The sequence below is a fragment of the Aulostomus chinensis genome, chromosome 11, assembly GCF_037954235.1.
Source record: "Aulostomus chinensis isolate RoL2024-O1b breed Wild chromosome 11, RoL_Achi_v1.0, whole genome shotgun sequence".
Lineage (NCBI taxonomy): Eukaryota > Metazoa > Chordata > Actinopteri > Syngnathiformes > Aulostomidae > Aulostomus > Aulostomus chinensis.
In genome coordinates, this window is record NC_141330.1 from 11,774,061 (window position 1) to 11,793,824 (window position 19,764).

At 42.4% G+C, this 19,764-nt stretch overlaps 3 protein-coding genes across 8 annotated transcripts; 1 reads left to right on the top strand and 2 right to left on the bottom strand.

Moving 5' to 3' along the window:
- The first annotated feature begins 254 nt into the window (after positions 1–254).
- On the top strand, positions 255–9,685 carry msh5 (mutS homolog 5). Of its 5 annotated transcripts, XM_086218508.1 has the most exons (26): positions 255–507; positions 872–976; positions 1,067–1,190; positions 1,349–1,429; positions 1,715–1,768; positions 1,860–1,981; positions 2,089–2,198; positions 2,486–2,521; positions 3,119–3,201; positions 3,280–3,325; positions 3,938–4,076; positions 4,164–4,226; positions 4,322–4,450; positions 4,554–4,626; positions 4,818–4,927; positions 5,071–5,151; positions 5,250–5,337; positions 5,429–5,496; positions 6,417–6,535; positions 6,615–6,741; positions 6,979–7,128; positions 7,361–7,435; positions 8,451–8,597; positions 8,820–8,957; positions 9,031–9,104; positions 9,186–9,683. In XM_086218508.1, exons 2-26 carry the CDS (start codon positions 884–886, stop codon positions 9,343–9,345), a joined length of 2,490 nt encoding a protein of 829 aa, XP_086074634.1. In that variant the 5' UTR covers positions 255–507; positions 872–883; the 3' UTR covers positions 9,346–9,683. The 5 variants fall into 5 exon arrangements, with proteins under 5 accessions (XP_086074634.1, XP_086074633.1, XP_086074631.1 ...); XM_086218507.1 differs by having other exon boundaries at positions 1,091–1,190; positions 9,031–9,685; XM_086218505.1 differs by having other exon boundaries at positions 875–976; positions 9,031–9,685.
- LOC147253360 (protein Bouncer-like) lies at positions 7,629–12,628 on the bottom strand. Its single transcript, XM_086218511.1, has 4 exons — positions 12,401–12,628; positions 12,171–12,290; positions 9,996–10,160; positions 7,629–9,904 (listed from the first exon to the last, which is right to left on the bottom strand). Exons 2-4 carry the CDS (start codon positions 12,223–12,225, stop codon positions 9,675–9,677), a joined length of 450 nt encoding a protein of 149 aa, XP_086074637.1. The 5' UTR covers positions 12,226–12,290; positions 12,401–12,628; the 3' UTR covers positions 7,629–9,674.
- Positions 12,629–14,799: 2,171 nt separating this feature from the next.
- LOC147253361 (uncharacterized) lies at positions 14,800–18,960 on the bottom strand. 2 transcript variants are annotated; one of them, XM_086218509.1, is made up of 3 exons: positions 18,374–18,960; positions 16,335–16,568; positions 14,807–15,896 (listed from the first exon to the last, which is right to left on the bottom strand). In XM_086218509.1, exon 3 carries the CDS (start codon positions 15,880–15,882, stop codon positions 15,073–15,075), a length of 810 nt encoding a protein of 269 aa, XP_086074635.1. In that variant the 5' UTR covers positions 15,883–15,896; positions 16,335–16,568; positions 18,374–18,960; the 3' UTR covers positions 14,807–15,072. The 2 variants fall into 2 exon arrangements, with proteins under 2 accessions (XP_086074636.1, XP_086074635.1); XM_086218510.1 differs by lacking the exon at positions 18,374–18,960 and having other exon boundaries at positions 14,800–15,944; positions 16,335–17,685.
- Between the last annotated feature and the right edge of the window lie 804 nt (positions 18,961–19,764).

Here is a 19,764-nt window from a genome sequence, read left to right on the forward strand (position 1 = left end):
CAATTTCATATGATAGCTCTGATTGCTCTGTTTTATATAAATATTTCAAAGGAAAATTAATCTTTTCTTCAATAGCCTCCATGTTATTTGTTTACTCCAAATCAATACCAGATATTACTGTACTGGATTGTTTTTTTAGCTAAATAAAATAGAGGAGGCACTAAAATAGAAGCAATCCGTCCAAAGCAAAATATCTGGCATTGATTTGGAGTTGCTGAGTCACATGACATGCAAGCTGTTTAAAAAAAAAAAAAAAGAGACGAATTTTCGTTTAAAGCCATAATATAAATTTGAAATGCGAAATGAAATATTCAAAAATGACGATATTTTGTGTCATTTGAATAGTCACTGATTGATTGTTCCTAAACTGGTCGTGTGTGTGGCAGGAGCGAGTGTTGTGACTGAGGTTGATTATCCGCCCTCCGACTGCCGCGTTGGGGTGAAACCAAGTGGAAGAGGACGCTGAACTCCCGGGTAAAGCCGACCAACCTGAAACCGTCTTCATGAGTAAGGACCTCATATGTGAATTAGCTGCTTGCTAACTCTGGCGCAACACTCTCACTGTATAACTAAATAACTAAAAACAGTCATGATTAAAATGGCGTACCGCTCTCCTTTCACTTAAATGAGTTGTTTTCCAACGATACACGCTTCTCGGTGGCTAACTTAGTTGAATTCTGGACGAATAAAGTTTGTGTTTTAGTTGCTAAAAGTGAGCGCTAGGTCGCAAAGTAGCAGCTAGCTTGAATACGCTTCAGTCTTGGCAAACACATTAGCCTTTGGGTAAAAGTGTGCTGGTTACGTTCAGCATTCTACATTTTTTTATATGTAAATATGTATTTTTAAGTTAAATTTGGCTGCCCTCATTCAGAAGTAAGTCTAAATGGCTGAATTGGAAGATTGGAGAAGAGGAGCCGGGCTGAACTTTGGTCCCACTGGACTGAACGGTGACGATGATGAGGAGGACTCACCTGAGGTTTGAAATCCAGCTCAAATATGATGACCACCGTCTCATGTGGCAGCCATCATGATGCACATTCATGTCCATTTTTTTTTTAACTCCAAGATTTTATTGAGTGTTTTGGCCCAGCACGGACAGGTGGGCTTGTGTTTCTATGACAGTAAAGACTCAACTTTGCACTTCATGGTTGACACACCTGACGACTACGAACTCCGCCTGCTGGCCAGAGGTAAACAATACACCTGTGTGTAGCTGATGTTTGACTCATCAGATCAGGTTGAATGAATTTAGCTTAAAAACCATGCTGTAGTTAGTCTATAAACTGATGCTCATGTCCTGCTATGCTGCATATGCACATGCCCTGTACTTCTCGTCTCTTTCATACAGTTATTCAAGAGATTAGTCCCCATGTAATTATCACCAGTGCAAAGCAAGAGCGCAGCATGACCTGCTTCCTGCAACGACTGGGTGAGCCCTGGGAAAAACATTGTTTTCAGGAGGGAACAGAAGATGTATTGGAGTAGTTGTTTTTGTTTTTGATGCGACAAGAGACGAGTGGTTTCTGGGTCAAGGGAAGGCTATGATGTCATGCTTGATACAGCGACCAGCAAATGTGATATGGGTTAAGACTTCTTTTCTTCCTTGTTATATGCCGATGTGTGAGGCTTTTACTGAGCAAAATACTACTCACTGAGTGAAAATACTACTTTCTCTTTCACACGACCTTTCAATCTGTCGGGGTTTGTATCCCAGGTTCAAACCAAGACTACAAACCGGAGGTGGTGACTTATCCATATGTTGACTTTGGTAAAGAGATGCTAATAACATTCAAATAACTTTTTGAACTTGCTTTGATGACGATTTACCACAATGAATGGGTAACTTTTGAATGTCACAGGTCTGGCGCTTGGTAAACAGAGACTGCTTTCGGCCCATCTGCCTTTCCTTCCTGCCTCCATATCAGAGAGAGACAAAATGTCCTACCTCTCCTCCTGTATCTCCTTTGACTCACCCCTGATGGTGAGCCAAATTGCATCAGTCCATCATTCTGCAATGGGTGGTCATGAGGTGTCAATCATGGTGTTTTTGTGTGTGTGTTCACTTGGGTTTGTATGTGCGCCGGGTAGATGAGGGCAGTGGGCGCTCTGCTAAAATGTCTGGACAGGAGGAGAGTGGGAGTGGAGCTGGAGGACAGCAGTGTTGGAGTTCCTATCCTGCACTTCCATGCCTACACACTGTAAGACACATACACACGCACACAGGACTGTGATGACACATTTTCTATAATGAGGACCCTGAAAGAATGAGTGACATTTTACTGCTCTGTACTTTCAGTAGTTTTAGAGGTTTTACTTTAACACGTTGGCAGCATTGTGTTCTCATAGTGTAACATTTACAGATGGACATTTTTCTCTATCCTCTATTTTTCTACTCTTTGTAGCAGCAAACAAAATATATGAATGTGTTTTTTATGAATGAAAAATGTTACCTCTAAATTGTACATTGTGCTTCTATCCGTTATAGTGAGGGTGTGGTGTGCATTGATCGAGACACGTACAGGTAAGCCTATAGTGGGATCTTTGGCCAATATACAAAATAAATGAATATGATGTGGATGTCTTTTGTTGTTTTTAGATTCTCCCGTGTCTGCTTTTTCTCTTTTTTATATTATTTCATCTTCAGATGTTACATGGTTTTGGACAGTTCTGTACAATATACTGCATGTTTACCTATTTATTATCTTCTGGTCATCGGTTTTTGCTTCTTTTACTGCTGTAACACCTGGAAGTTTGTAGTGGAGCTAATAAAGGATTACTTAAACATAGATAGACTTGTATAAGATGACATATGAATCCTACGATATTTGATCATTTCACTTGTTGTCTTGTTTTGTTTTATTTCATCGGACACGGTGTTGTGTTATACAATAATTAGCTTTGTAACTGTATGTAGAGTACAGTTTAGTTTTTAGTTAGTTTTTGTCCCATTTTGAATGCAATTATTTTCCTTTTTAAAAAAGTCTTGTATTCAGATAATGTATGAAATAGTAGGAAGCTTGATTTTCAAATCAGGCTTGGTAAGTAATGAAAGCTGAAAATCAGTGGCAAGCTACAGGTGGTGCATGAGAGTCCCACATGGATATTGTATTTGTTGCAGCACGCTGCAGATCCTCAAATCAGAACGTCACCCCTCAGTATACAAGCTGCATTCCGGTGAAAAAGAAGGATTCAGTCTTTATGGTATGCTACTGCTCGCATTGCTGCATTTCAGAATCTGCCACCTTTGCTGTTTACACTTGTCATCACTGTGTGTTGCAGGGATACTGAACCGCTGCCGCTGCAAGTTTGGCTCCAAACTGCTACAGTGAGAACAGCTCCTGTTGAAGTTCAGTCACACAGACAAAAAAACAAACCGTGTTTTTTTACCTTGACAGAAGAGAATATAATGTTGATTTAACCTGATCAACAGTGTACAAATATGGATCAACAGATGTCTTTGCTGCCTATTTTGTGGGATCGTCACACACACAGTACTTGAATTATGATTATTAATCATAAGCAGGACAAGTTTATAGCTAAGCTGAAATCACAAGTGCTCTACATGATGTGATGTGTTACAACAGTAATATGTTATTTGGCAAAATTAAGTCAATAATATTGTTTTTTTAATTTTGTTTTGTTTTTTGCAACAAGAAAAAGTATGGTGTGCATACCACTGCTTGTGTCTATGGCAACAAGAAAGAGGTATGGTGTGCACACCGCTGTTCGTATCTATGGCAACAAGATAAATGTATTGTGTGCACACCATTGCTTATATGCATCTTGTAGGACAATTTTTTCAACTGTCTGGTCTTGGTATTGTAAACCCATAAATTTTGATTCAAAGCTCTAGCTGCTGTGGAAATATACATTCATATAATCTACTGTACTAAAACCATTGTAGATGCACCCTTAATGACGCCCTCCTCTGTCTCAGCCAGTGGTTCCTGCGCCCAACAGTCAATCTTGCTGCGTTACACAGAAGACAGGAAGTGATCCGTTTCTTCACGTCACCCCACAACTCAGGCTCCCTGACCACCCTGCAGGCCTCGCTACGTAACATCCGAAACATCCCAGTAAAAACCGCTATGATGTCATCTTTGTTACACGTGTGACCATTCTGCAACGAGCTGAACATCATGTCATCGGTTTGTGTGTGTCAGACTCTTCTACACAGGATGTCTCTCTCCAACACCAAAGTGACGGACTGGCAGAATCTCTACAAGGTTGGACCGACGTCATGAGCATGAACAGTTCATCTATATGACAAGCTTTATCAAGTATGCACAGAGAGCCTTGTGTTTTGGTGTGTGTGTAACAGACAGTGTGCAGTGCGGTGTGCATCAGGGACACGATACGTCACCTTCCTCAGTCCATCCAGCTCTTTCGTGACATCAGTGAGAGGTTCTCTGATGACCTCCAACACATCGCCTCACTCATCAGCCGTATTGTGAGGCACTCACATTCGTACAGAAATCTTCTTTTAGCTGCGATGCTCATTTGTTTATCAGACAGTTGATGAGTTGTAGCCGTCTCTGTCTGGGGACACATAGGTGGACTTTGAAGCCAGCATAGCTGAGAGTCGTTTCACCATCAAACCAAATGTAGATCCTGCAATTGATGAGAGTAAGTGCCACCATACTGGGTATAAATCAAAAACTGTTTGAATTAAAGATGTTTATATTATGGGCCTGTTAATATGGCCCTTGAAATCTTAACTGTTAACCTCTCTCTCTCTCTGTTTGTGTGTGTGTTTGTCTCTCTCCCCCTCTCTCTCTCTCTCTCTCTCTCTCTCTCTCTCTCTCTCCATCCATCAGAGAAAAGGAGAATGAATGGATTGTCTGACTTCCTGACAGATGTTGCCAGACGAGAACTGGAACAGCTGGACCCCAGCATCCCGTCCTGCTGTGTCATCTACATCCCTCTGGCCAGTTTTATATTCACACTAATATTGACTATTTTTTATTTTTTCTATCACCCAGTTTGTGTCCACATATACTGTATTGGCTCATGAAATAAAATACGTTGTATCTTTATGGAGCGCGAACATCCCTGTCTGAATCCGTACAGATCGGATTCCTGCTGTCAGTCCCTCGGCTGCCTAGTATGCTGGAGAAAGAGGATTTTGAGATAGAGGGACTGGATTTCATGGTTTGTGTATAATCTTTATCATGTTTCTAATGATTGATTGTTTCTTCTACAAAAATACATGCTGCTGTCATTTGTGTGTATGGCGGGGGGGGGACTAGTTTCTATCTGAGGATCGTTTGCACTACCGCAGCCAGAGAACTAAGGAGCTGGACGACCTCCTGGGAGACTTGCACTGTGACATCAGAGGTCTTTTTCTCTCTCTCATAGAAAATATTAACTTGATGGCTGTGCTCCTGAGTATTTGATTCCTGATCGTGTACTTGTCCTTGTCCCTCAGACATGGAGACAACAGTCATGACTCAGTTGCAAAACGCAATCCTGGAGAGAAGCGCCTCCCTGTACAAGGTCGATGTGTATTACTATGCACTCCTTTCAAACACAACTCCCACACTCATAATATGATTGCTAGTAATACTGCCAATGTGTGTGGGTGGATTTTGTTTTGATGAGCTATCAGTGTTATGTTTGAGTTGTGTTGTTCACTTTGATGATGAAACAGTTCCTGACCCTGTTCCAAGTACTTTTCAAGTACTGGGATATTTGTCTCATGAGAGAGAAATACTCTACAACTCTGTTTATAGTTGAAGATTGGTCATTTTTGTTAGTACAGAGTGAGAAGTTATGTCAGATGATGTATTAATGTCCCTGTGATTAGAATTTCTTCTTATTTATTTGGCAAATTATAACTTCTCTTTCAAGTGGATGTAAAATAAAAACTGAGATCTACTCAATTGCAGTGTCCCAAGGTAAAGTGTCCAAACCATCTCCTTTTGAGACCCCCACAGTGATTTCGATGGGGTTTCATGGAATGAAAGAATCAAAACATCCTAATGTAATTCTCAAAGCCCCCCTGCAATGCTTTCCACTTCTTCTCTAGAGCCAAATGCTCGTATTTTTACTAAAACACACACACAAAAACCTCCAGCTTCCACCTTAGTTCCTGTTGAATTCTATGTTCTTTGTCGACTCTTGAGGTCCACCTTGCTTTTTTTTATTGTAGGACTGCAACTCACTATTATTTCCCCCAAAAGATTCATTAATGAATCCAAATTTATTTTGAAAATACTCATCACAGTTTTCTGATCGCCTCTTTTCTTCAGCCAACAGTCCAGATATTATATTTCCAGATAGTTAAGACTTTGAAACTAGCAAGCATTTGAAAATTTTGGCTTAAAAGAAAAAGAAAACATCCATAAATTAGCGAAACTTTTACTGATTAATTGTTAATTCTCCTACTGAATGCGTTTATTCTGTGACTTTTAAAGGTTCTGGATCTTGCTGCTGAACTGGACTGTCTGATGGCTTTGAGCAGCGCTTCCCAGGAGTACGGCTACACCTCCCCCAAGCTAGCCCGTCACAGAAGGATATCTGTAATGCAGGCCAGGTGGGTGATTACACACATAATGAAGAACCCTGTCCGTTTTAAATGTACCAGAGTTAAGCTTGTTGACACTTTCCCCCAGACACCCTCTGCTAGAACTCTGCTCTCCTGTGTTTGTGGCCAATTCATTCGAGAGCTGTGAGTCGCAGGGAAGAGTCAAGATCATCACGGGACCCAACTCATCTGGAAAGAGCATTTACCTCAAACAGGCAGGACAGACTTAAGACCTCTACCTGCTCGTCACAGGCTGATGGTCTCAGTGACGATGATGATAACTGTCTCGAGAGATACTGTTTGTAAATCTTGGTCCCTATTTTCCCATCTATCTGATGCTGGCTCATTATTGATGTTTCAACCCCACTGATGTTTTTTTCCCGTCTCTCTTATTTTGTTGAGTCCACACTGAGTGCTTGGTTTTCTAAACCCGACTTGAACGTCTTCACCAGGTGGGTCTGATTGTGTTCATGGCTCTGATTGGCTCAGACGTGCCAGCAAAGGAGGCAGAGATCGGTCTGGTGGACAGAATCTTTACCTGCATGCAGAGCAGGGAGTCTGTATCTGTGGGCCTCAGCACTTTCATGATAGACCTCAACCAGGTACAGAGCTCGCACTCTGTTACACACAAGCTGTGTGTGTGTGTGTGTGTATCGAAATAATTAATTCAAACACTCCTGTCCTCCAGCTCCTCTCCCACTCTTAATCTGTCAAGACATTTTTGCAAGGCAACTACTGCCTGCAACCATCACACACACACACACACACACACACACACACACACACACACACACACACAATGGAACAACAAAGTAATTGTTGTCTTTCTTGCAGATGGCCCAGACATTCAACAGCAGCACCGGCAACTCATTAATTCTCATTGATGAATTTGGAAAGGGAACCAACACAGTAAGGAGAAGTTTTTATGAATTAAATACATCACAAGGATGCACGGTTATTAATAGGAAGTGTCTGCTATCAACCTCAGCCAATGTTAGATATTTTCAGCATGAACAGACCTTCAGTTTAGCTCAGTAATTGCCATCAGCAAGAAAATAGACGCAGCATTTACACTTGTAAATAAAGAAGCTAACAGCAAAAGTAAATGAATGATGGCATCTTAAGACTTGCACAACCTGCATTCATAAAGTACATGTTTTGTTTTCCGTTAACTGGAGTGTATTTTCTGATGAATGTTTAGATGAATTAAGAGCTTACAGTATATGTACCAGGGGGACAACAAGGTCCAACCAGATTTTACTGTATTTGCTCACTCTTACAGTTCTTCTGTCCTTGATTAAGATGGGAAAAGACAGTTGAAAGTCACTGAGGATGATATAATGACATCCGCATCAAGAGGATCACACAGATTACGGTGGCTAATGATTAAGTATATTTGTAACATACTGTTGTCTAAACGGGTGGCACAGTGGTGCAGTGGTCAGCACTGTCACCTCACAGCAAGAAGGCTCCAGGTTTGAGTCCCAGCTCCATCACAGGATCTTTCTGTGTGAGTCTGCATGTTCTCCCTGTTCCTGTGTGGGTTCTCTCTGGTACTCCAGCTTCCTCCCACAGTCCAAAGACATCAAGAGGGGACGAGGCTGATTGATACTCTAAATTGACCGTAGGTGTGGCTGTGAGTGTGAATGGTTGTCTGTCTCTATGAGTTGGTCCTGTGATGGACTGGCGACCCGTCCAGGGTGAACCCCGCTTCTCGCCCGAAGGCTGCTGGGATAGACTCCAGTCCCCCCATGACCCTTAATGGGATAAACAGTAGAAAATGGATGGAAGGATACTGTTGTCTAAACCTGCCAACATAAGATAATTAGTGGCAGTACCTCAACGTCATGCTTTTCAAGGCTTTATGTAAAGAGCTTAACTTGAATTAAGTTGGCACTATACTAACAGCCATTTTCCTCTTCAGGTGGATGGGTTGTCCCTGCTGGCCGCATCCACCGCTCACTGGCTCCGAAAAGCTCCGGTAGATGTTCCTCACATCCTGCTGGCTACAAACTTCCACAGTTTGCTGCAGCTGGATCTGCTCCCCACCTCTGACCAACTCTCTCTGCTGGTACAGAGAAACTCTCTGAATGGCTCTTATGCAATGTTAAAATGCAGCTTTTGGATGCAAGATGATGTTTCATAACTAATAAAATAATAGGCTACAGAGTTTTGTGGACAGCAAATTGGTCTAAAATTAAATTAACTTATAAGATTCCATTTTGTATTACATCATTGGAAGTATCTTTGCAAGTTGTGTGTATGTGGTTGTGTATTAATCAGTGTGTGTCAGACTCTAGAGACAGCAGTGGACGGGGATGAGTTGGTGTTCCTGTACCAACTGAAGGAAGGAATCTGCCAGTCTAGCTACGCTGCCAACATCGCTACACTGGCGGGCCTGCCAACCAGCCTTGTACACAGAGGAGTGGAGGTAAAATAAACACACGTACACAGACATATGAACACACTCATGTAGCGCTGACTGCGGGTGTGTTTTTGTTCAGGTGTCTGAGCTTTACAGGACAGGAAGACCCGTCAAACGCATTGACAAGGCATCAACGGATGAGCAGGCTAACAGGTTTGTTGCAGCACAGATCAACCTTCAGCAGAGAGGAGTGTGTGTTGCATATTCAGGCGTGAACGTGCGTATGCCTGACAGGTGTAGATCTGTGGTGGAGAGGTTCTTGAGTCTGGACCTGGAAGACAAAGATCTGGACTTACAGCGCTTCATGAAAGAGGAGCTTCTGCCCTCTGCTGGGCAGCTGTTGAACCGCAGCAGAGACGTTCCTCTGCACATGAGCAGTGAGGGAAGAATGTAGATTGATGCATGTTCAAACACTCCAAAAGAATTCTGTAAAAAATACTGCACAACATTTTGTGTTTGTCAAAAAAAAGTTTAAACTTTTGCCCTGAGAAAACTTTTCTCATGTTTTGTTTGTGGCATTTACAAAACAGATTTCCTCATTAGTTATATAAAAGGCTTGAAGTCTAATTTAAAGGAATCCAGTTGATCTAATTGTTTTCAATCAGTTAGTGCAACAGACTGTACACAAAACCCTGTAAAAGTGATGTTTCCTCTTCAGTCCTTTCTGCATCATTCACTGCAGTCTTTGTCTATTTATTTTGACAGTCAATAAATGCAGGTTTGTTACTGGGATCTTGTCGAGGTGTCAGTGAGCAGCCGAGTAATCAGGATGGCCGCTGCGAGATAGGGAAGTGTGTTGACAGGGAGTTTGTGTGCCGAGTTGCAGAATGGCGTGTCACAGCAGTGTTTGGTCATGACGTAGATGGTTTTGTTAGCGAAGAGCTGCACTGTTGTCTCCACATTACATTCCTCTGCTTTCACACAACCCAAAGTCTTAACGTCCAGAACATCAGCTAGGGAGAGAGGTTATTGAGAATGACATAAGTTAAGGGCAAATTGAATTAAGATCCTTTTACGAAGTAAAAACAGACGTATGCATCATACCTGCCCTCCCGCGGCCTGTGTAGCAGCGCTCTCCATGGGTGCAGTTGGTCTCGGTAGTGTAGCAGGCGTCCCAGAAGCCCAGGTCACAGCGGAAACACCCCAGCCTGTCCTCCTCCTCAAATTCTGCTGCATCCATGAACTGCTCCAGTTGCTCCTCTTCCTCACCTGAAGACCATCAAAGAAAACAGTTTTAGATGAGAAAGCCTGATGAGACCAATTAATCATGTACATCCAGTTCTAAACAGCCTACAAGTCTGACTAACAAGTCCAATGCTCACATTTAGTGCTTGTTTATTATTGAGTGAAGATGAATATTTGATGTGTTGTTTAGGGACAAGCCAAATTTACGATGAGCCACTTTGTGCTGAGCATTTGAGCATCTCTGAAAGATATTGTTTATTCTCCAGCAGCCTGGAATTTGTTTCTTTGAGTGGATGGCTTGTGTTATTCAGCGAGGGCTCAGTGTCTTAAGGCAGCGTCATGTTTTTAATAACCAGACAAATTCTGGAATTGATAGAATGAGTTGGCAGCAATTTTGTGTGTGTGTGTGTGTGTGTGTGTGTGTGTGTGTGTGTGTGTGTGTGTGTGTGTGTGTGTGTGTGTGTGTGTGTGTGTGTGTGTGAGAGAGAGTTGGACAAACCCTTAGTTACTCCTCCCACATGGATGCTTGCTGCCTTCGAATAATACAATTGCTCATCTTTCATTTCAAGCTCATTTTAACATTGATTTGTTTTCAGGACAGCATGTCAGTATCCGGGTAGCTTTTGACCTCACTGAAGTTTAGAGTTCATTCTTCAATCGCTCTTAGTTGCTAAATGGTTGTTGGAGGGAAAGGAAATCTCCTTGAGCCCCCAATCCTTATCCCCTGTCATCTCGTTAGCTAGTGCAAGCTCAGGTGAACCTGCAGACAATGAGGAGGGCTTATTGTGTGGCGGAGACAGACGCATTGTCCAGTAATTTTAACTCGTAGTGTTCCTTAATTTTTAATCTTGTTGCCGTACATCAGCAAAACAAGTCAATGAGCTTGACAACATAACAGTGTCGCCGTCCCAGTTACCGGTCACAGCGCTCTTGCTCAATAATACAAAGAAGAAAACATTGGTCCTTAACAACCGTTTTGACCCAAAAACATAAAAACTAGAAATTCCCCTTGATAAGCACTCAACTGCCAGTTTATCAATCTAACAAACTAATATTCTAATCAGACAGCTCTCCAACAAATCCCATCATCATGAACTTAATAAACATTTTAGGAGCTGTTATCATTTACCCCAATAACATCAACAAGGGTAGCTGGACCAACGTCATCTAAGAAGACAAAGCCACCGCAGCTATTTTGAGTCAAACAAACAAACAAACAAAAACGTATCAAGCAAAATGACAAATGTGAGCTAGTTTAAACATTATTGCTTTTAACAACTATATTATACATTATATTCCATATTAAAACTCTTCATAAATGTTTAGTTTTTGTCGCTTTGTTGACTTAGACTCCCTCCTCACAAGCCACTTTCTTTTTTTAGATAGTATTGGATGAAGGTGGTGAGGGAGGAAGTATAAGGATGTTCGAGGTTATTATTGCTCTGTGCGATGAGTGTTTCTGTCCTGAAGTGCAAATCAATACAAATTTGGCTAAAAAACAACTCTTACATTATAGTAAATTGTGTGTTTGCCCAGTTTCATTACCATCAGTCAAATCCTCAGCAGACCCTCATGTACTTCAAACAGCCAGTGTAACTCTGCTTAAGCATGGACCTGATTTAAAAACGAATAGATCCTTGATATTTTCCCTACTCGGGATGGAATTATTATTAAATACAGAATCCCACTGTACGACTCATTAATAAATTTCAGATGTTGTGAAGCCTGGAAGAATATGTTGCTCACTAACTATTAACTAGAAATTCAATTAAATGTAGGACTCTTGGGCCCTTATTACCACATTATGGTGTTAGATATCTTATTTGTCTTTTTAAATCCTCTGCGATTGTTGTCCTGAATGATCTAATAATTGCACTTTTAACATTTTTTGGAATTAAGGATGTATTTTGTGCCTTAGATGTGCACCATTGAACCCTTTCAAAGAAAGATTTCAGTTCCCTGGGACAGATTTGAATCTTGAATAACGTTAAGAAAAGGAATCCTTTAATAAATCTAGGTATTATGTTATCTTACCTTGAGCAGATATGAGCATCATGACAGCAAAAAGACAGATTATCAGTCCTTTCATTTTCTTCAGCTGGATGCTATTCTGTGGACTGCACCATGAGGACTGCTGAGGAGGCCCAGGAGCAGCTGAAATTGGATTAGTCAGTCGTTCACCTGCTGTTTACACTGCGCCAATCACAGCATCTCATCATCGAACAAGGGATGTTCAGACACTAGATGTAAATTACAAATATTACCTGGACTGTCAGATCTGGGAGCGTCTGAAAACAAGAGGGATTTAATGTTTTTTTATGTTTAAATGTTAGGGAATAAAATTTGGTTTTAGCTTGTCGTATGAATTTTACATCTGTTTTTCCAAGGATGGCGACAGAACCAGATATCTTTGAATTTAATTGTCTGCTATGAGCTGAAAAACCCTCATGTTTGCATCCTTAGGCTGGAGGACCCTGAGTCTCTCATATATTTTATACCCACAAATGTGGATCATCACTCCTCTCTCTCTTAAAGAACAGAGAAATTGCATGCATCCTGAGTCAGCGCAGGGTTAAGCAGCTTACATTTCCCTGTCCGTCTGCTCAGATATGTATCAATACACACACACACACACACACACACACAGAGGTGGGGATTTGTCTCATTTGTACACACAATGCAGCATAAGAACCTGTGGTGCTAGATTATGTAACGCTGTCGGACACTCATACAGAGAGGTAAGTGAGGAACGGTCTCACTGCTGTGGTGTGTGCATGTGTATAAAGGTTCTAAAATTCCCTCCAGTCAGTGTTGTGTCATCAGGATTACCTCCAACAAAACCAAACGCCATGTATAGTATTGAACACTTTTGAAGGGATACAATAACTTTTTAGGAAATGCACTCATCTGGCATCCAGAGAACAGCTAGTTAGCTTGGCGTAATAAATGGCAGTGGATGGGAAATGTTAGCGTACTGTCAAAAATCATGAAAAATAGAACTTTGTCTAAAAATTGTCTTTATTTGCATTAAAGTAATTTGGATGTGCATAAAAATTTGGTATGACACAGTTAAATGATAACAAGATGTTTTTGTTTAAGTATTAAGCACACGGAGGGGACTACTTTCCTGACCAGGCGCAGTGATTCACACCTCTCAAAAAACAAAATGTAACTTCAGGCAAAAAGTATGACATTCCCCGTCTTTGTAAGAAGGGATGAGGAGGATTACTTATGCACAAAACAAAATACTGAACTTTATTTGAACCGTAATACGAGAGGATTTGGAAGCTGATCAAGCAATGTGGGGTTATGCTAACCTGCCCATTAAGTTCCATTCATTACGCTAAGCTTACAGCTCATCTCCGTGGGTCATAGCCCCTCTTAGGTATGCAAAGGAGGGAAGGGTCTCTGCCTTGTTCTGTGGGTATGGAGAGGATGGCAAATAAGTGTATTTCCCACGAAGTTGTTCTGTCCCTTTAATATCTGGTCAAGAAAACAAATCTACATCATTTGAATAAGTGGGTGTCAACTTCTATTTTTTGAGAATGTGTTTCCATTTTTGGTTCATGTGAGAGTGAAAGTAAACATCTCTGGGCTTCGGACTAGTGGATAAAAAGAGGATGAGTGTGGAGGCAAAGTGAATAATGCAGCATTTTTAAACACACCAGATCATCTTCCTACTGCCAGTGACTCGTGTATGTGTAAGAGTGAGCGGCTTTTCTGAGCGCTACGTGCGAATGAGGCTGGCAGTTTGTTACAAGATGTGGTCATCATCTCCCCAACTTCCTTCTCTGCTGCTGAAACAAACATCTGAAAACTGCATCGCTCCACTGTATAAGACATAGATGGGTGCTGTAATTTTTTACTTGGGTCTTGGGCGTCATCTGGATAGCAGGATCCCAGCGTGGGCCCGAACAACAAGGAAATACTCCGCAGTCCTAAAGCACCTATAAAAACCTGCAGACTGATCCTCTGTGTAATTAGAGGTTGGAGGAGAAAACACTGGTGATAATTAAAATCCAACCCTGTTACCCCTCAAACATACTCGCTCACCTGATTTGCATTGTTTTGCTATTTTCTCTATCCTCCTTTTCCTTAGAAGTGAAGAGTAGCTGGAGTATTTGGATAAAGTAATCAGATGATGAAACGATGAAAGGTCAGGACGGTGGGGGAGTTATTCGGCTCACGGGACTACTTTTCTCAGTAGAGCTGTGTTCGGAATAGCAGCCTCATCAGATTTTGCTTTTTTTTCTAATTCCATCACTCTTTCCAGCCTGTGACTGAAAATCTTTAACATCTCGCTTAACCACGCTGGAGGAAAGAAAAACTGAGGAGCTGACATTGTGAATTTTATTTAAAAATACAGTAGTGTGTGTGTGTGTGTGTGTGTGTGTGCAGAGCAGCAGCTGGTATTTATAGCCTGGCTGTAGGTGTCGAGTGAGAGGAGTGTGGACGTATCTTGTTTATACCGATGCAATTTCCTCCGATGGCGTAGATGAGAGTGTGTGTGAGATTAGATAAAGACCTATTCGGGCACATCCTCTTAATTAACTAGATGCTACGGAAAAGACTTGTGTGTATGTGTGTGTTTAAAAGAGAGAGAGAGAGAGAGAGAGAGCTGCCATCCCCCACTTATGGCACTCAAATAACTTTGAGCAATCCTGCCTCAAGTCCAAATATGGTCAAACAAGCAGTGACTTTAAGGATTTGGGCATGTGTGAGTTCAAAGACAACAAGATGGCGAGTTGACATCAAACAGCACAGCTCCCATCTCTCAAACGTGGGTGATGTAGAACCGCTCAGAGTGAGTCAGAACCGCTGCACCACCGTGGAGGCTCTCAAATATTCACAGACACAATAAACATTTCACGGGTTTATTGAGGAATGCATAGTTTTTATACTGTATCTCATCACATGTGGTGGAGCAGCGAGGGGCTCAGCGGTCAGGCGGGAGAGGAGAGCCCGTCCATATGTTCAAATTAACCTCACTGGAGTTGCAGGAGTCCGAATACACAGAGGAGTGAGAGATGGAGGGACAGGGGGAGGAGGAGTGAGAAGTTGGCTCCTGATGATGCACGACTCGGGCCAGCAGGGTTGATCTCCCCCCCTCCTCCTCCTCCTCCTCCGCTCCCTCCAGATTTCTGTCCCCCTCCTCTCTCCTTCCTGCATCTAGAGGAGACAGTGGTGATGGCCCCTGGCTGATATTGTGTGTGTTCCTGTGAGGTGTAGGAGGTGGAGGGCTCCAGTCCTGGTTGGAGAGGGGGAGAGTATGGGCCGCGGTGGCCCAGGATCCCTGCTCTCCATCCCTGCACTCCCACTGCTCCTGACAGCTGAAGCTGGGCTGCTCTTGTGAGTCCTCCCAGCTGAGTCCTCCCTTCAGGTTCTCAAGGTCATCGAGGTTCTCAGACCTGAGGAGTTCTCGATCCCGGTTCTCATAGAGCAGCGTGGCCGCACAGATGAAGATAAAAAGCCCAACTCCCATGACTACAGGTCCAGCCAGCTTCATCCTCTTAACATGGGCGCTGCCCACAGGCTTCGGGGCTGCTGACACATAATCAGCGATTGCCACACTCATCCCCACCAGCACCACCACCACACCCAGGAGGAGCCACACCCCTGGGCCTGAACGTAGGTGCAGATTGGTTCTGAGCTCTCCACCTTTACTCAGGTGTCGTTGGCATACTGGGAGACAAACAGGTGACGAGTGGGAGGAGGCGGGGCTGCAGGCGGGACTGGCCGCTGTCATCCTCTGGATTCAACCTGGACAGATAGAGGAGGAGCAGCAGCAGCATCAGTGGGGGGGGAGAACTGGAGGGAACACAACAGGAAATAGCTGCTTTAATAAGATGTGGTGGAGTTAATGAGATGCGAGTCTCCGCGGAGCAACACTTAACCCTCTGAACCTGGACTCAACTGTTACTGAACCCCATATCATTCAATTCATGACTCAACCATGTCATCCCACTGCAGTCGTTAATAGCACTGCCACATTTGCTCCAACACAACTCCTAATTGAATTTCCTCTCAAGCGGATGAAAATTGCGGACAACCCAAGGACGAAAACTGGAATCAAATCTTCTTTTTTGTAACTAACGAGTCTTTATGTCATGTTGCTCGACAGCCCTGTTGCTGACTCGTGCCGCTCACTGCAGTTCAGCGTCCGGTCGTTTTCATGCAGCGAGCGTGTTGGTCACTTACCTTGTTTTGGACGTAAATCCGAAGCAGAGAGAAGCTGGTTCTTCATCATCCGAACCAGGATTGAACGCGACTCCTCCCGTGTTTTCACGCTGCTTCTCCTCCGCCACTTTTAATTCGCGTGCAAAATCCAGACTTTGTCGTTAAATCCCGCTCAGATTGAAACGTCTACCATCCTCGGCTTCATGTGTGAGTCGGTGCAGCGGAACTGCGGGAGCTTCATAGCCTGGAATGAAGCTTTCAGAGGAAGTAACAGTCTCTCAAAAAGTGGTGCAAAGCTGCTCTGCCTCCTCGCTGCTGTTGCTGCTGCTGCCTGGTGCGTCTTTGCAGCGTGTGTCCGTGTGTGTGTGTGTGTGTGTTTGTATTCGCGCGCGCTCGCGTGCGTGCGTGTGTGTGGAGGATCGGGTCGTGGGAATCAGCCGGGTCCGGGGCCAGTCCCACGGTGAGCCCAGTTATTCTTAGTGATCCCCAGCAAGTGTTTTCTAAACTGACATCCATCCAGTTACAGGAGGATTCGCATGCGGATGGAACGCCATCAAACTGACTCTGAAACAGCCTGACGAGAAAGTGGAGAGTTGATTAAAACAAAACCTGATTATTAACTGGTTTTATTTATTTGTTAAATTCTACATTTAGCCCGGGTGTATTTACAATTTAGAATTTCATCTCGAGATTGTTTTCCTTTTGATGTATTTTATTTCTACTCTTAATCTCTTCAGTATTGCAATGTATTATTCATTATTTGTGCTTTCCCATCCTTTACCATTTAGGGTTTTGTTTTGTGTTTTGTTTTTTAAAAATTCCTTTTACTACTCAGTGTTTTTGTAACAGATCAAATACATCTCCCATTTAATATTACTTTGTTATTCTTTTAGCCTGTTATTTTTTTGAGTCTCTGTGTTTCTTCATTGTATGTAGCATTTCCTCATTTCCTGTTTTTACTGTCTTTTAATTTAGTCCTGGGGGAGAAGCCTGGGGTGCCATGGGTTAGTATTGTTTTGTTTTATCACATGAACTGCTTTGTGTTACAGTGTTTTACATTGTGTTTGTATGAAAAGAGCAATACAAATATTGATTGATTGATTGATTGATTGATTGATTGATACTGAGGGTAAAAAAAACTACAGCATTAGCAACTTATTTCATCAAATAAAAGACTGATTGAGTTTGCTCCTCTGTATCATGCTTGAATTATTTTACTCTAAGTGTGCCTTTCTTATTGACCCATTGAATCCTCCTCGATGGCGCTCCCACGCCAGCACCGTGACTTTCATCAACCGCAAATCATGAGGACTTCTTTTTCTGGACAATTTCAAAGGCATTCTATTCAGTTTTATATTTTTTAGATAAAACCTGGTCGCCGTTCAGTCACAGTATCTTCTGAAATTCACTTTGCAGTAGAAACCTGCCTCGGAACATCCATTACAGAAAACATCACGTCTGTGCTCCGTCTGCTTTTTCACTAAATGGTTGTTTCCTGTTATCATACACATGTCAGCCAGATCTGGAACACTCGTGGTTGTGGTCTCTAGTAGTTGCAGCAGTTAAAGTCAGACGTGGCCCGTAAACAACTGACCACAGTGGGCGAATTCAACTTGTTGCAAATGGGCCAGATGTGGACACACACACACACACACACACACACACACACACACACACACACACACACACACACACACACACACACACACACACACACACACACACACACACACACACACACACACTGGTGGGACTTTTACTTATTTTCTTTGGCCAAATAGAAGGAAATACAGTTTGATGATGAGCGACCACCAACCATGTTGTCTCAAATATTTCACATACATTAGTTCTCCAATTCAGGCTGAAATGTTTTTGTTGTTGTTGTTGTTGTTTTTGATTTCAACAACAAATACGAAATGCTCTGATGAAAATTTGATTCCAACATTCAGTTCCAATTGTAATATTTCTGGGGTTAAAGTTGAGATTGTTGTTTCAAACATTTGAAAGGTGAATTGAATCAACAGGACAGCACAGGTCAGGGTCACGGTTGTACTGCTCACCTGCTGTGTTTTACGGTTGAAAAAATCTGCAAAAAGTTTCACGCTGACTGTAAAAAAGTTGCTTTGGCTTCACACTGCTCCTCTTCCAAATGTATTTCTCCATTTCAGTGCAACAGATGCTTCAGTGGCTCAGCTGGCATCTCATCCTCAGCCTCAACATTCTTGACTTGAATCACTTTGGGCACCAAAATGTTCTTAATAGAATAAATTACAACCTTCTTTTACACTTTACAGCGGACACCCGCATTTATCTTCCGTAATCATAACCAACAGGACACACAAACGTGGATGGCTGAAAATATTCTGCAGCCTGAAGTCATGGTTGTTTGGACTGTAGACCACATATTGTCCCCAAATGTCAAAAAAGAAAATAGAAATACAAAAAAATCTTGGAGTCAAAGTCAACAAAATAATCCATCAGGTGGTTAGTCAGTTTCGATTAGTTCCACATCGTCCCAGAACTGAAATTCACCGTCCTTGACCTGCCTTCACATCCTCCCACTTAAAATGTTGGCACCACTTCACTTCATCCCATCTCCAATTAGTTTGAAATACTGCAGCAACAGTCTGAGGGAGGGATCAATTTACCCCCATTCTTACCTCCCAGGTTGCGCTGAAGAAAGTCCTGCTCATTCAAAGAGTTGAGTGGTTTCCGTCTGGGAGCTCCTGTCACCGTTTGATCCTGATCAATTCCTCCTGTCTGGTCACAGGATAGGTTAATCTGACCCATCATGTGTTTGCCAAGAATCTGTTCAAAACATGCCATGTGAAGCCTCCTCCTTCTCATTTATGGGGTTTGACTGATAATGGGTTTTATTTTCATATTTGTCTTCAAAGGTAAACGCCAGCTTTGCAGGTAAATGCAAGTAGTAGCAGAGGATGACGGATAACATTCTCTCTTCAGTGAGAGAATTAGGGAGCTGCAATCTGCAAACAGACACTGCTACTTAGCTTAGCGCAATGAGTGGTAGTGGATGGGAAGTGTTAGCATAGCTCTGTCTGCGGTCATCAAATACACTTTTGTCCTAAAAAGTCATTGCCTTCATTACTGGAATTTAAGTTGTGCATCATATTTGTTTCAAAATAATTTGAAATTCCATGAAATAATGTCCGAATCAGCAGTAAAGTCAGAACTACTTTTCTGAGAAGATCGGCCAACAACACAAGAACGATGATGACTAGAATAACGACCTCTTCTGACAATCATAGCTGACTTTGTGAGAGAGCAGGAGGACTACATTTGAACAAACCAAGATCCTGAATGATATTGGTTTGATTGACAGGGGTATGCTGGGTCCTCCCCTCCACTATTAGAAACTGTCCCTCCTTCATTCACATCTATTTTATTGTCCGCCTCGTGGAAGAATTGGAAAATACTTTAAAATATACAG

Bases quoted from the DNA above. Each gene is read 5' to 3' on its own strand.
- msh5 (XM_086218505.1), top strand. From the start codon at position 884: ATGGCTGAATTGGAAGATTGGAGAAGAGGAGCCGGGCTGAACTTTGGT. The intron at 1,430-1,714 runs GTGAGCCCTGGG...TTTGTATCCCAG, and splicing joins CTGCTTCCTGCAACGACTGG to GTTCAAACCAAGACTACAAA. The intron at 2,522-3,118 runs GTAAGCCTATAG...TATTTGTTGCAG, and splicing joins ATTGATCGAGACACGTACAG to CACGCTGCAGATCCTCAAAT.
- LOC147253360 (XM_086218511.1), bottom strand. From the start codon at position 12,225: ATGAAAGGACTGATAATCTGTCTTTTTGCTGTCATGATGCTCATATCT. The intron at 10,161-12,170 runs GTAAGATAACAT...GATGGTCTTCAG, and splicing joins GATGCTCATATCTGCTCAAG to GTGAGGAAGAGGAGCAACTG. The intron at 9,905-9,995 runs GTATGATGCATA...CTCTCTCCCTAG, and splicing joins CACAGGCCGCGGGAGGGCAG to CTGATGTTCTGGACGTTAAG.
- LOC147253361 (XM_086218510.1), bottom strand. From the start codon at position 15,882: ATGACAGCGGCCAGTCCCGCCTGCAGCCCCGCCTCCTCCCACTCGTCA.